This window comes from Mchenga conophoros, linkage group LG17, assembly GCF_057382185.1.
Source record: "Mchenga conophoros isolate Kocher_MC1m ecotype Shallow Benthic linkage group LG17, M_conophoros_male_GT1.1, whole genome shotgun sequence".
Lineage (NCBI taxonomy): Eukaryota > Metazoa > Chordata > Actinopteri > Cichliformes > Cichlidae > Mchenga > Mchenga conophoros.
Genome location: NC_140542.1, coordinates 36,414,264 through 36,429,771, shown reverse-complemented (window position 1 = coordinate 36,429,771; position 15,508 = coordinate 36,414,264). Strand labels below are relative to the sequence as shown.

The 15,508-nt window shown below is 39.8% G+C and overlaps 2 protein-coding genes across 5 annotated transcripts in view; one reads left to right on the top strand and one right to left on the bottom strand.

Moving 5' to 3' along the window:
* The window catches only part of cerk (ceramide kinase), a 57,860-nt gene extending 53,895 nt beyond the window's left edge, over positions 1–3,965 (bottom strand). For both annotated transcript variants that reach the window (XM_085252186.1, XM_085252187.1), the window contains exon 1: positions 3,753–3,965. In XM_085252186.1, the coding sequence (XP_085108312.1) occupies positions 3,753–3,891 (139 nt within the window). In that variant the 5' untranslated portion in view covers positions 3,892–3,965. The remainder of the gene's footprint in view (positions 1–3,752) is intronic.
* Positions 3,966–5,550: 1,585 nt separating this feature from the next.
* The window catches only part of tbc1d22a (TBC1 domain family, member 22a), a 164,953-nt gene continuing 154,995 nt past the window's right edge, over positions 5,551–15,508 (top strand). For all 3 annotated transcript variants that reach the window (XM_085251273.1, XM_085251274.1, XM_085251275.1), the window contains exons 1-4: positions 5,551–5,816; positions 6,279–6,335; positions 13,126–13,309; positions 14,516–14,768. In XM_085251273.1, the coding sequence (XP_085107399.1) occupies positions 5,755–5,816; positions 6,279–6,335; positions 13,126–13,309; positions 14,516–14,768 (556 nt within the window). In that variant the 5' untranslated portion in view covers positions 5,551–5,754. The remainder of the gene's footprint in view (positions 5,817–6,278; positions 6,336–13,125; positions 13,310–14,515; positions 14,769–15,508) is intronic.

Here is a 15,508-nt window from a genome sequence, read left to right as displayed (position 1 = left end):
CACCTTGTCATCTAGTGTAACCAACAGGTGTAAATCCATCCATAATTATTTATTAGATGGATTGGTACCAGCTTCCAGTTTGGATTCGGGAAACAGACACTATCTCTACTTTTAAGATGTGGCTTAAAACTTTCCTTTTTGCTAAAGCATAGAGTTAGGGCTGGACCAGGTGACCCTGAATCTTCCCTTACTTATGCAGCAATAGGTGTAGGCTGCTGGGGGATTCCCATGATGCATCGAGTATTTCTTCTTCAGTCACCTTTCTCATTCACCTCTCTGCATTGAATCATATTTGTTATTAGTCACAGCATGTCTTTTATCTCGTCTTCCTTCTTTCACCCCAACCGGTTGCAGCTGATGACCGCCCCTCCCTGAACCTGGTTCTGCCGTAGGTTTCTTCCTGTTAAAAGGGAGTTTTTCCTTCCCACTGTCACCAACGTGCTTGCTCATAGGGGGTCATATGATTGTTGAGTTTTTCTCTATATGTATTATTGTAAAATTGAAATTGAGTCCAGCCTGGGGTCTTTTCTGTGTAGGTTTTTCACGTTCTCCTCATATCTGCAGTGGTTTTCCCCGGATACTCCGGCTTCCTCCCACAGTCCAAAGACGTGGAATTAGCAGGGTTAAGTTCATTTGTAAATTCTAAAAACCGTGAATGTTCCTGTGAATGGCCTCTGTGTTAGCCCTGCCGCAGGTTAGTGATCTATCCAGGATGTTCCCTGGATAGGGTAAAAAGCATGGTTGGGCTTTGAAAGCCTTAATTTATAAATCCAGAGACTTTTGGATTGCCATTTATGTCACCCACAGGATGGACTATAATAGCTAAAGTACAAAATTTCAACTTTTGACCAAATACCAACAGATATACACACACCGACTTTGCTCGTCAATGTTCTGAACCAACAGATTGTGACAATGGTAAACATCTCAATGATAACATGGTTCCCTTGTCATAAGCCATTTTCATCCACATTCTGCACAATGTTAAGATGTTTCTCCCAAGTAGCGCACAACATCCACTCCTCCACCTCACTACTCTGATAAAAAAATAATAATTTGGTTAGCTGAGCTGAGGAAGCTGCCTACGTAGATCTTTGTTTTAGGCCGATTTTCGATACTTTCAATATTGATAAAAGTGAAGCCCTGCACGCCGGGTGTCTATGCAGCGCTGACATATGGGAAAGCAAAAATCTAAACCTCCCCCTCTGGCAGGGAGAGACATTCAGGCTTAGAGGGCCTGAGGAAGTATTGCTTGCTAAGCATAGTAATTTGGAGGGAAGGGGAAGCACTCTCTAAAGCATATGCCATGATTTATTCACGACTTTACTCTGATCTGAATTGCATCAGAGCAGTGACTCAACCATTATGTGGACAGAGCATTTACTCCAAGGCTCAGAGGCCATCTCAGTGACTGGCTTTTGTTTGTCTGCGTCTGTATCTGTGTGCAGTTTACATCTGGAAGCTCTGTTTTAAACAAATTCACATATAAGGTCAAGTGGTAACATCATTATTATCACGTTAACACAATTTATGGTTTCGGGTGTCAACTTCATCTTCTGGAAAATCTTCTATGGGCGGAGATGGAATATACAAGCTGGGGAGGATCTGTCAAACTTGAGTCATGCTGAATCATTTTTGACTATGATGTTTTTTTCCGTCTCTGTCGCGCAACAGATTCCCAGAAATGCCTAGCTTGGTTCCAGTTAGGAGTTACAAAAGCTAAATTGACGGTGATGAAGAAAAATGCTGCTACTGTGACCTGACTGAGTTCATCTGGAATATCCCTACTGTGAAAGACAACCACAAGTGCGATAGGGAAAAGTGTGGAATGTTTATGACAGTTAGGTCACTGGCGATAGCACAGAAACTGAGCACTTGTTTACGTGAGGGAAAATTCCAGCCACCATCCTTTTCTTCATTAAAGTCACTGATTAACCACACTGTACTGGCTGTACTTGTGATAATCGCACTCCACAGAAGTGTTATATGTTGAACCCACTGGCAAAGTGTCCTTGCTTGCTTCCCAACTCCACAATAAAGCTGACCTGCTCTTGTCACAGAGATCACTAGGGGGTGGGAGAGGGATTTTGATGTAGTTACACTGAGCATAGACTCAATAAATGGAAGTCTTTATGGCAGGTTATTATAGGGCGCTTGATACCACTTTGAGGAAGGTCAATGGGCAGGTTTAAATTTAAAGTGTGCGGAGCCAGCTGTAATCACTCTACTCGATCGTGGTACAGTAATTGCAGACCAGGGAGCTCATCTCGATGAACAAACATTAGCCTCTGGAGGTTATCTGAGGGTCCGGATTAAGTGGAAGTTGTCTGATGCGACGATGGGAAAGGGCGGAAAAAATAAAATAAAATTGGGAGCCCTGCTTGATAACCACAGCAACGAGAAGTGAATGCACATGCCATTAATCCAGTAAATTAATCTCGACCACAGTACACCAGCTGGGTGTAAAACCATAAAAGATAAATATGTTAGGTAATCAAAACTGGGAGAAAGAGAAATGAGAAAGCCATCCAGGCAAAAGCAAGGAACTATGGACGGACAGTCGTAAGCTAGAAAAGAAACAGACGCTTCTAGGTTGCAAAAAACATCACTGCAACTACAACTATTTGTCAGGAAGTGTGTGAAATTGTCAACTACGCAGCAAATGTTGTTGTTGTTTTTTTGTTTTTTAAAAATGGTGAAACCAGTTCATAGTTTTGAAAACGAAGATTTTTGGTTTTCTCATTTACTGAACTATTCATATCATGTGTGTATTGCAAGCAGCAACACATCCTGAAAGTGATAAAACCTGCAGTTCTACTAGTGGCCACTTGGACTCCAAGACAGCGAGTCGATTCCCATAAAGCTCCTTATTAAAATCCCCAACAGCTTGTACATAAAAATAAATTTGGTCTTTGAGTTTAAAATGCCAATCTGTAGACTTCTTCAAGGTATTCACGCAAGCTTGGTGTGGGTAGAAGGCCATCTTTTTATGGCATGCATACAGCTGAAACAGCAGTATGTGGGTATGTAGATCTGCTTACAACTGCAGTACTTAATAGAACAATGCTTGGGTTAAACTTGTAAACAAGCAGCAGACTTCTGGTTTGGACAGCCTGGAGTTACAGTAAAGTGGATATAGTGAGGGTAGAACTCAATCCCGGCTCTGACTTCTTCTTTTCCTCTTGCCTGCTCAAACTCGCCAGGTTATACTGACCAAGCTTAATGTGTTTTCTAAACGAGCTGACACTGTGAACGTTTTCAAAGAACTCACCGGACCATTTCATGACTGAATTAATGAATGAAGTGCTTCCTGGAGGGGGGCATGTCAAATAACAGTGAACCCATAACAGTGAACCCTGCAGGCTGCACATTAGAAACACCGGCTGCTAACGACCTGCGACTTAAAAAACCCAACAAGAACAATAAACCCCCCACACCTGTGTGACCTGCACCTGTCAGTGAACGGAGCTGAACTACCACAGCTTCATATCCTGATTGAGGCTTTCTCAACATGTGCCTACTCTGATCAGGAGCCCAAACAGCTGCTGCAGTTTTTTTCTTTTTGCATATATAACAATGGTTTCATGTCCTGAAGGCAAATAGTGGATGAACATATAGGCAAATATGCTGCGCTCTAAAATACCATTCACATTCACGTTTCCACTTTGCCATGTTAAATGAATACTGATGTGTTTAGCCGGTGTCTATTTCGTCAGTTTCCCCCATGAAACCTACACTTATGTCACACTTACCTGAGTCACAAGTCCCCGAGCATGGTTTTCTACTTTTCTCAACCGGTTTCCACGCCAAAACACTGCGACCGAGAACTACTTCTACCTGCCTGTGCTTCTGAAAGAGCTGCGATGACAGTAACGTGACTTGTTTCTCCATATTACCGATCCTAGGTGTCACTCGTTACGCCGCTGGATGCTCCTCATTGCAACTTTATTATCGCCCGCGCGTGCCAAGTGTCTGCGCTGTTTGCAGTGGTTACGCCGGTCGGCCTGAGCCGTCAGGGAAAGGGAGGGGGGGGGGGAACTTAGGATGAAGATCGTGTATGAGAAAGATGACTCACTCAGTAATAAAAATCAACCTGGTCTAATAATAATAATAAACGTTATTTATAAAGCAGACTTAAAACCAAGGGTATACCAAGGTGCTTAACAAGTAACATAGAGAATAAAAGGAAGATAATAGAAATAGAAATGTGACCATAATATGAAAAAAATAAATTTAGAGCCTTTTTGGGAAAACTTTGTTGACTCCATTTGTATGTAGGGGATTTTCACATTCTTCTCTAAAGAGGTATGTGCCACCCTGCCTAGACCTTATGCCCCTCCTTTGCCCCCATGTAAAATTTTAACGATCCACCACTGATTATGACTCACAATGTAAATAACATAAAGGGAAAATTAGGGCAGAGTGAGCCCTCTTACCTTTAAGGCTACCAATTTCAAAACAAAGTATCTACAAGGGTAAGCGTGTGTACGGAAGATTAGGGCCACTGGAAAAATAAAAAACAGGTCTGAATTCTGAGAAAAAAAGTCAAATTTCGGAGAAAATTTGATTAATGTTAGAATTCTGACTTTTTACTCAGAATTGTGAAAATAAAAAACAAAAGAACATTTGTTTTTCCCTGTTCTGTACATATGAGCACACTGACTCTGACTTAAAGCATTTGCCTTTTAACAAAACACACTCTAGAAGCAAGTCTCACCACTAGATAGATAGATAGATAGATAGATAGATAGATAGATAGATAGATAGATAGATAGATAGATAGATAGATAGAAACAGCAAATACAAACTAAACTTTATGCAGGTTGCCTTCATTGGCACCGCACTAGCTGTAGATATGTACACGTAACAATAATAGTGGGTTATTTTTCTGATGAGCGGAGCTAGAACTTAGCAGAACAGAAAGGCCAAACGTGTTGTTTACCGAGTCAAGTCATCCTCATATTCATATAGTTACTCCACAATGATAATCCATTTGCTGTAATACTGTAATATTAACTATTACTTTATACAGCCAGTTTATTAAACATTTAGTTGATATGTGGTTTCCAGGACAGTTTATTGTTTATTATAGCCTCAAAAAAAGCATCATTCAAGTTTAATTTCCAAATTCCCAAGCACATAAAACCTGTATTAATAGAATCACCTGTCAGTTCACCAAGTTCATAAAATAAGTTTGAAAAGCCTAAAATAAACCTGACTTTATTTTATACATAGTGAGAACCAACATTCAATATATGGCATCACACAAACTACAGATTTATATTACAAAAATTGTATGAGAACCGATCTATTTAAAGATTCTGCCTGAAAAACAATGTATACATATTATATGAACATTTCTAAATATCCAAAAAACCCTCCTATGATCCTGTCCATGTATTTTCGTTGGTGATATTGTATGCCTTCCCTCTGGTCCTGATGCTGGAGGGTCTCTTTGATTCACAGTCGGAGTTTCTGTCAACACAGCAAAGGCCGTGGAGCATGACGTCAGCGTCCTATTAAAAAAATGCTCCTACCGACAACCAGATCTCACTTGTGATTGGGTTACAGTGAGGAAGTGTCACCCCAGCCAATCACAGTCGCGTTTACTTGCCGATTAGGCAGTATCAACATGGCAGCTTTCTGAGTTTTGGAGGAGGGGAGCTGGTGTAAATAAACAGACATTTAACATTTTTGAGATAACGACAGCGTCGGGGTGTTTGAGTTTAGGACTGAGTGGACCGCTGCGGGAAGATGTCGAGCGACGGAAACAAAAAACAGTTCTGGAAAAGGAATGCAGCGAAGGTTCCTGGCAGGTGAGTGACGTGTTCCCTCCTGCTTGTTAGCTTAGCGTAGCTAGCTTCACTCAGCTGACGCTGCGCTGCTGCTCTTCAAACGCCAACTTTCACTTTGATTGTTGGGGCTTTGCTGTTGGACAAAGTTCCCATTCTTGTCACTGGCCAACGTCTGTGGTAAAAACGTCTCGTAGACGCATTTTACCCCTTGCAACTGTTAGCTAGGCTAAGAGCTAGACTGCTAACAGTGGCTAATAGTTCATCAGTACTCCGTCGCAGAGTTGTAACTAATGACACAGTAACTATTTCACAACACGAGTAGTCAAGGTCTCACGGCAAATTATTGCACTTCGGGTCACACGGAGTCTCACTCCTGCAGTTTAAACTGGTATTGCTTTAAATAGCTTAAAGCTAACATGCTAGCTTGCCAGCCAGTGATCGAATAGTTCATTCATTTCCATTCTATCTTTTCCACTTCCTCAGCATTCAGCATGTGTACGGTGCACAGCATCCACCCTTCGACCCGCTCCTTCATGCAAAGTAAGTTAAACCGACTTCCTTGTTGTAAAAATAAATACCATGTGATCTTGGTGAAGTTCTCTGGCCCAATGTCAGTTTTTGTGTCATGTGATAAACTAGACTTCAAAGCCCAATTGATGTCGACCCGGTACTTTGCTTCAGATTAAAAAAAGTGATGTACTGTTGAGTGGAGAAAAAAAACTGTCCCTACCATGGGAAATTATTATTGTTTTGTGTTAATAATGGTTGGTTTTGGAAAAAAAGTTATTATCCATTTAGATTAGGTCATTCTCTTTGAATGGGACGTAACTGTATACTTGTTTTTTTTGTTTGTTTGTTTTTGCTTGAGTTCTATTGTTGTCACTAGCAGAAATCATTTGCCTTCTGCTGAAGGTTTAAAATCAATGATCTGTCTCAGTTGTTCCATCTGTATCAGATGCTGAAACCGATGTTTTATTGATGCTTACCACTTTTTGGGGGGGGGGTTACTTCATGAAATCATGAAAAAATACCTAAATGTCTTTCAGCTCTTTTTCACACTACTTTTAAACATTTTGCCAGCACAAAATTAATTTGACATAACAAAAGAAAAAAGATTCTGCCTCTGCTGTCTCTGCTCTGTTCACCCTGTCTATACTCCAGCTGTCAGTCAGTGTGTCTGTTTGGTGGACGATACACACGGCAGACGGGGTGAACCCTGCTGTTAGGTTACATTCACATCAAATCTGGTTGTCTGGCGCCTTCCTGAAGGATTACATGGAGGTGTGGCTCTGTTTGTGTGATAACACAAAATTACTGTGGGGATTAACTTATTTCTCTAGTTTACTTCTTTGTTTTGGTTAATGCCTCCCTGCAAACACCACCGACCATCATTGCCTTCTCCCACAGTAACCAGTAGGGCTGTTCGATATAACGATATATATCGGATGCCGATATAAAAACGTCTATCGTTTCATTTTACGCTATCGTTTGTTTCGTGGTGTCGCAAAATGAACTGTTTACAGCAATATTCTTTCATCGTTTTGATGGTCACTGTAGTGGCTATATTAATTTCTTAAACTTCTCTTTCTCTTATATTTTATATAACCACACTACAGACGGACAAGCGCCTGTTTTTATGCGTTGTGGTTAGCAACAACGATGGTAACACCATCGCGTGTCCGCTTGTTTATGTTCCACATAAACCTTTCACCATAAAGCTCAAGATCCTGTTGAGACTTTTCAAAATAAACTGAACCACGTGAAAGAGCAGATTATTTACGGATGAGAAGCAAAAAAAGAGCCGCCAGGTGCTAAAAAATAAACCTTAGACTCAAACGTTAGAACAGGCTTTTCCCCGCAGCACGCCGTGTATAAATACTCAAAAAGAAAACGGCGGCCGTTACAACTTATGTCTAAAAATGTATAGTTTCATGCATCTGTTAAAACACTCGACTCCAGCTACATGACGCGCAGCTGGAAACACTTCCCGCAAGTCGAGCTGCCCGAGATTCACAGAATTTAAAGAAAATGTTACATTTTTGTGATTTATATCGTTATATGATTTTGGTCATATCGCACAGCCCTAGTAACCAGCACTTTCTGCTTTATGTCATAAGCAGATTGTTTTGTTTGTTTTTTTATCAGTTTTTGTGAGATAACTGATAAATGGCTCAAATGCTATAAGTAGGCTACTTGAGCAATTTGACCAATTTGAAATGTTCATTATTGCACCTTCAGTTTACCGGACCTTGTGAAAACGCAATCCTGTGAGCAGCAATGTTTTTTGTGGGGAAAATAATTTATGTACACTTAAAAAGGCGGCTAATTTCAGCTTATTTAAAGGTAGGCCTGTTTTATCCAATGTATTGGTGCTGAGATAGATTTCTTCTACCTCAGTTTGTCACGGCACAAAACGCTCAGGTGTGGCTGAATGGCTGCTGTATTTTTAGCCACATCCCAGTGACGAATGTGGACGTATATGTTTTTCCATTACACAACTGACGAATGAACATACCATCTGTGACATCATGGGCTGGGTTGAGCCTATTATTACTTACAGTTACTTCAATGTGTGTAATGTCATTTGTCAAGTCTTTCAGTTATGATTCTGGTAATCTTCTGTTTTGCACTTTGAAACTGCAGAACTGGAATGACCACAGAGGCAGTGACTCTACAAGAAAGTCCAGTCATTTTGTGACTGGGTAAACAAGTTGAAGAAAGTTGAGCAATTCTAAGCCTTGATTATACTTTCTGTGTCTGCATGTCCACTAAGGCTCCAAGTGATGTAAATTTCATCATTAGATGGTGGGCACAAGGGTCTGTGTGCACGTCTGCGTGCCTGTCTGTTAATTGTGATTGTCTGCGGAGAGTTGTCATTACAGTGCTCCAACTATACATGCTCATGTGTGGTTGGAGCATAGCAGCTCTCCGTGTCCATGTCTGCAATAGAGTATAATCAATAGTGATGAAACGGTTGATTCTAATATAAGTAGTATTGGTATCAAAGCTGGTATTGGTATTGGATCAATACTGGTGAGATACCTTGTTTCTGTCCTCAAGGTTCAGTATGTATCCCACTAAACTGTTTTGAAAAAGATTATTTTTATTGGAAATGAGGGAAAATATATCTCAAAAATCACTAGTGCTGGGCGATATGACGATATATATCGTGTGGAGGATAGAAAAGTGTCTATCTTGCCATTTGTCTTCTATCGTTTCTAACCCAAATTTTAGATATTATTACATAAAATATATAATTAACCCTTTACAACCGGTCGGAGCAGGCACACTCCGTTTTACCTAACTATTTTTAAATCCCTGTAGAACTGGAACCACGTAAGGTAGTGCAATAAATTTTTTTGCATGTGAAACCGGAGGAGTTGTACTTACATCTTATGCCATTAGCTTGTCCTAGGTCACGGTTTCCTTCCACATATAGCTTTGCAAAAATTGTATAAGAAGAAAAAAGCAAAAACATAATATTCCAGAAACACGCTTTGCTGATGTTCATAGCACTTCCTCCGTTGGCATATACATCAACGCGAACTATTGCATGTCCGCCATTACCTGCCCGAAACTGGAAGTGACGTCATTTTTGCGAAAGGGCCTTATTAGCCTTTGTTGGTGTTTTTAAAAGTCATGTTAGACTTTATGCTTTTCTGTATAGTTTCTGGGATGGTTAGAACTCAAATTACACTGTTGGAAATAGTTTATTTTGATGCAATATTTATTTTCATTTTTCCTGTAGTATATAAAAAATTAGTGTATCTCAAAAATAAAACTATGAAGACACTCAAAATAAATTTCTCGTGGTTGGAAAGTATTTTGTATTTACAGTTTTGAGGGATACACCTCTTAATTTTTTCTAACTAGAGATATATGTAAAAAACAAAAACGATTTTCAATTGTTTTTGTAGTTAATTGCACTACAATTTTTTTGCAATTTATGTAGTTATTATGGACTTAATGCATACATATTATTAAAATTTGGGCTATAACGGTTGTATTGATATATGGAAACTTGAAATGCTCCCACAAATGGGACTACAGCATGTAAAAACATAAAGATAAGCTCTGGCGGACTTGGTTCTATGGTAGGTCTTAAAGGGTTAAATAGCCTGTGGCAAATATATTAGTGTTGTCTTCTCACTATACATGCTCTTAACTTTATGCAAGAGAAAATAAAGTATAAAAAAATGATATTTTTCGCAACGAAACTCTGTCTCGTGGTTTGCGATCAATCAAATTCCAGGTCTAAAGCAAAATCCAACTTCAAAATACATGAAAAGCTGAAAGGTCTGTTTTGTTGTTAGCTAATTATTGTGGAAAATAAATAAATATTTAGTGTTCATTAAAAAATGTTCATATTGATGATTCATCTTGTAAATCATAACACATTGCTCTCCCTTCCATAGCCTGTCTCTAAGCTGAAAGTCTCAGTATTGGTGTCGGAAATATTGACTTCTTATTTTTTTTGGTTTTGGATTAATATCAAAAATTGCTTTAAAGTAATTTGAGAAACATCGTTCCGTGTGGACAAAAGAAAGTTTCACATTATCAAAAAATAAAAGTGGGGCCTTGAAGTTTGTCTACACAGATGTCCAGTGTGTTGTAGAATAGTATAGCATACCATATAGTGGCATTAGCAGTGTCTCTAACATTAGTAGAGGTGCAGCATTTATGAAAGTCTAGGCAGATACCAATAATATTGTTTAAAATCATAGCTTTCATGGCATACATACAGTATAGCACAGCTTAATTTTAAGTGGCCTGAACTGGACCGTTAATACTAGTGTCCTGTAAACTATTGAAAAACACTTACAACTTGTGCCCCTTTCTTTCAGAGTAGCATTCAAAGAAGTGCTAGTGTAACAAATAACGCCTGTAAGCACTGCTCTATGGGCTGTGGGCTTGCAACTGTAAGAAATAAATGAGTAAATGGTAAATGGCCTGTATTTATATAGCGCTTTACTAGTCCCTAAGGACCCCAAAGCGCTTTACATATCCAGTCATCCACCCATTCACGCACACATTCACACACTGGTGATGGCAAGCTACATTGTAGCCACAGCCACCCTGGGGCACACTGACAGAGGTGAGGCTGCCGGACACTGGCGCCACCGGGCCCTCTGACCACCACCAGTAGGCAACGGGTGAAGTGTCTTGCCCAAGGACACAACGACCGAGACTGTCCAAGCCGGGGCTCAAACCGGCAACCTTCCGATTACAAGGCGAACTCCCAACTCTTGAGCCACGATCGCCCCGTAAAATCACAAAAACCCAGACTATTTTTATTTCAAAAACAATAATTTTCTGTCAATTTGCAAAAAAAAACATTTTTCTTTTTGTCGTGAGCTCACTGTTTTTGTTTGTTTGTTTTAAGAAAAAGAAAACTTTGTTGACAACAGGAAATGGCTAGATCCTTTCTCTCTTTTTAATAGAATACTAACAAAGCAAAACACATCTACTTCAGTCATTTACTGGTTTATCTTTTACTTAATTGGTTTGGTGTAGTATGCCAGACCATAGGTAATGACTTCAGAACTGATGAGAATACAGTTAAAAGCTCTCCTCTGACAAACTTAATAGCTTAAGAGTTTTGCAGCCAGCAATGTGTCTGTCCATTCATTTTATAATTTCACTTGAGGTTTGTCACTTACACTCACATTTACTTTAGTAAACTCACTTCTGAGCAGGACATAGTGTAGAGTTCTTTTTCTCTCTGGATTTCTCTCATACACGCACTCAAATAGAGGGGAACACAGTCTCCTCTTCAGTAATAACCCTTTTCTTTCTTCTGATTAATGTTTACTCGTGTAGATTTCCACAGAGGATTGAAATTAATTTGCGTGTTTTCAAACTTTCCCTTTCTTTTGAGTTAGGATGGAAGTTGGCCAACGTGTACACGTCTCCTGGTTCTTTCTTATGGTAATAACCGTCTTTGTAATAGGGAAATTACAGTTCGGGGGTAGTAGTGCTTTGGCAGACCGTGTGCATCTTCAGACTGCAGAGAGTGTCTGTTGTCAGATGAGGGCAGTGTCAAAAATGTGATACAACCGGTCTGTTGTACACTTCTTGCTTGTGCTGCTGTCAGTCCTTCATGTTATTTTGATGCTTTTCCCATTCCTGGTAAACACCGCTGCCGCTCACTTCCCTGTTCCAGCTCACTCGTCAGCCAATCAGCATTTGACAGACACGCCGCATGATCCATGTCAAGCAGCGTGCAGTTAGGATTTTGTAGGCAAATAGCAAAAAATTGTGTTACAGATGAAAACGGAGCTAAATTAAACTGTATCCTTGCAGCCTCAATAAAGTAACTCAAAGAAATTTTAAGTAACTCAATGAAACTTTTAAGCTAATGATGTACTTCAGTTAATGTGTCTCTGTGCACGTGTGTGCTTTTGTACATGTGGTAATTCGCACACTGGGTTGATTCGTGAACTGGGTCTGCACGCAAGGGTGATCTGAAGTAATCCTTAAACCTGTAAAATAAGCCAAAGATATGTTTGGAGGGGGAAAAAACAGAGCAGCGTTATATGAAAAGAACACCTTGCAAAGTGTTCAGCATGGGGGTGGAATTATTCCGCTTCGGGCCTGTGTGCATGCTGTTGCACAGGCAGGCGTTACACGGATAGAAAGAGACGAAGGGATTCCGCTAAATCGCTGCAGATTGTGGATAGAATTATGAAGAAGTCAGTCAAGGAAGTGAAACTGATCCAAAACATGCTTCGAAATACACCACGACCTACCTCAGGAAACAGAAAGTAGAAAGCGGTAAAACCATGCTGTGCGTACATCACAGCCTAAACATGGATCAAACTTGAAGTGAAAATTACATAATGAATGGACAGACACACAGCTGTCTGCAGCACTCTTTTAAGCTGTTGTGTCTGTCAAAGCGGCACTTTTGCAATTAAAAGTATCCTACTGACTTGGAAAGGCGTCCAAAATGTTGTCCCTGTAAGAAGAACTGTTTATTTGGTTTATAAAATAAAAAGGTAGCAGTCATTAATAATTGAAGAATGACTCATATTGATTTGCTTATTGATTTTACCTAAAAGCTGTCCTTTTGATTGGTACCGGGATTAGCTTTACTAAAATAAAGCTAAGCTGAGTGTTTTTGTGTAAAATTGAAATATTTTACAATATGTGAACGACAAATGCTAGCTCATTTATTAATTCCTAATTTTAATTAATTATTCATCTCACATTCTCTTTTCTCTTGTTTTCTTTCCTTCTCTCACCCTCTGCACCCATCCCTTTTCTCTTCTTTTTTCGAAAACCACTTCTTTTTTTCCCCCATTATCCTGTTTTTTTCTCTGTCCTTCAGTCTGATCAAAGCAGGCAACAAGCCTCCTCCAGCCACTCCAGGCAAGCCCAAGAAGGCGACCACCTTCCAGGAGTTTGAGAGCATCACGAGCGACGCCTGGGATGTCGGGGATGACGACGACGAGCTGCTGGCCATGGCTGCGCAGAACCTCAACATCGAGGTGGTCATGGAAACAGCCAATAAGGTAAACTACTTTAAAGCAGTTTTGCCTGATTGATGTCTTTCCACTGCAGTAGCACATTTTCCTATGTCTGTGTAGAAAGAAGCACTCATCACCAATCAACACTGCTTCAGTGTATTTTGTGAAATACTAATGATTCTTTTGTTTCTGGGTATTCATTTGCTAGCGTTTATTCATATTCCTGAACACAGTTTAATTATTTATAATTATTATTATGTGTATGTGTTAGTCCTCATAGGGAAATAATTCCTCTGCATTTAACCCATTCACCCAGTGAAGCAGTGGGCAGCCACCAATGCAGCGCCCGGGGAGCAGTGTGTAGGGACGGTACCTTGCTCAGGGGTACCTCAGGGTAGCCGTTCAGTGGAGTTGAACCCCCGACCTTCCGATCATGGGGCCACCACTCTACCTACTGAGCTATCCCTGCCCCAAACAGTTTTTCATCTCTGCTATTTTACATGTTCTTATTTGTGTCCATAAATAATATGTAGCAACTTTTAAAGGGCAAATAGGTTCATATTTGAAGGCTGGAGGTGTTGGTAGGTAAGCTCACAACATGAACACTTCATTTCTATTGTTTTAACATACATATCATTTGAAATACACGATTAATTATCATTAAAAATGACTTGGATAGGCCCTTAAATCTACAGCGTTAGTTTTAAAGGAATGTCATGGTAAAGTCTTCTTTTAAAGCGCCCTTGTCTTGGTTGCCAGGGTGATGTGTCCTCTCAGAAGAGTCTGGACAACATACATGCTGCAGACATAAAATAAACTTCCTGTTAAAATAGATTCCTCTCTAAACTATGCCGCCTGCCATGAAAGAAATGGTACAAGTTGTGGCCTTGAGCGCAAACAATTCAATGGCTTTTTTAAAGATTATTTCAGATTTTGCTGCATTTGCTGAAATTAAAATATTGGAGATTTACTAAGGATAGCGTGTTCATTAACTGAGGTAAGGACAACTTTTAACAAATTGAAAGATTTTTCTTTTCATAGAGTTATTATGCATTTTATCTTTAAGAGGGGAAATTTTACAAAATTGCACAGTTTGCATTTCTCTTAAGCAAGTAGCAGCTGCAAAAAAAAAAAAAAAACCCAACACGTTAGTTTACTCATCTAAGCGAGTTGTACGCCTTATGTGTTCTGGGGAGGTTACCAGCCTTAAGCTCACCAAGGTTTCACCTTGTTTTTCTATCTGCTGAACAGGTGATTGAGAATCACAGCAAGCAACAGGAGAAACAGAGGCAGGATGAGACATCAGAGCTGGACCGAAGAGAAGACGACACACAGGAGGAGGTGGCAGAGGACGACGAGGACAATGAAGAAGAGGAAGAGGAGGACAGGGTGGAAGAGGGAGACGCGACCAGCCCTGAGGTATTATTTGGATCCCAGAGCAGCCCTTACACTGATGGCCGCCTAGTGAAGTCCCACAGCGAAGCTCCAATTGGGTCACCTAAAGGTTAGTGAGCAACATTACTCAGTGTTCTGCGAGTTTTTTTTCTGTTTTTTAAGCCCAAGTGCTCACTAAGAGAAATTTCTGCAAAGATACACTTAAATCCGTAAATGAGTTTCTGAGGAGGGCAATACATGGAAGGTGAATAGGGCATCTTTTAGAAAATGTCACCGCTGTAACTTCTAATGCAACGCCATAAATAGGTTTGTTGCTTTGCGAAAAATCCATTAAACACAATTAAAAATGATCGACATAGTTAGGTTTTTAGTGATGATGCACTTTTTATAAGCTCAGAAAGTTGGAGTGTTTGTGGCGCCAGTATTTTTAGTGGGGTTTATTTACTGTGCCTCACAGCTGCTTTGAGACTTGGCAGATGTTGTCATTCTGCAGTGAGAACATCTGCTAAGACTGCTAATGTTGTACTTTGAGCAGACGTGTTTGTGTAGTGCTCAGCATGAAAATTACTTTAAATTTAATTCAGTGAAAAATTGTTGAATTTATCATTAACATCACTTCAGGAATAAGAAAATAAATAAAACAGTAATTCACCCGAGTTCCGCTAATTTAAAGTCTTGAAATTAGTTGAATTATATTGCTGAAATTGAACTCAAAAAGCAATTCAATACAATTCAAAAAGCATAAGTAGGAGATGGAAAGTTAAGCTATTACTGCTTCTTTTCATATTATTGAGAACAGCTCTTTTCTATGTTGAAGTTCAGTCACCACACACGCATATTTTTAACTGT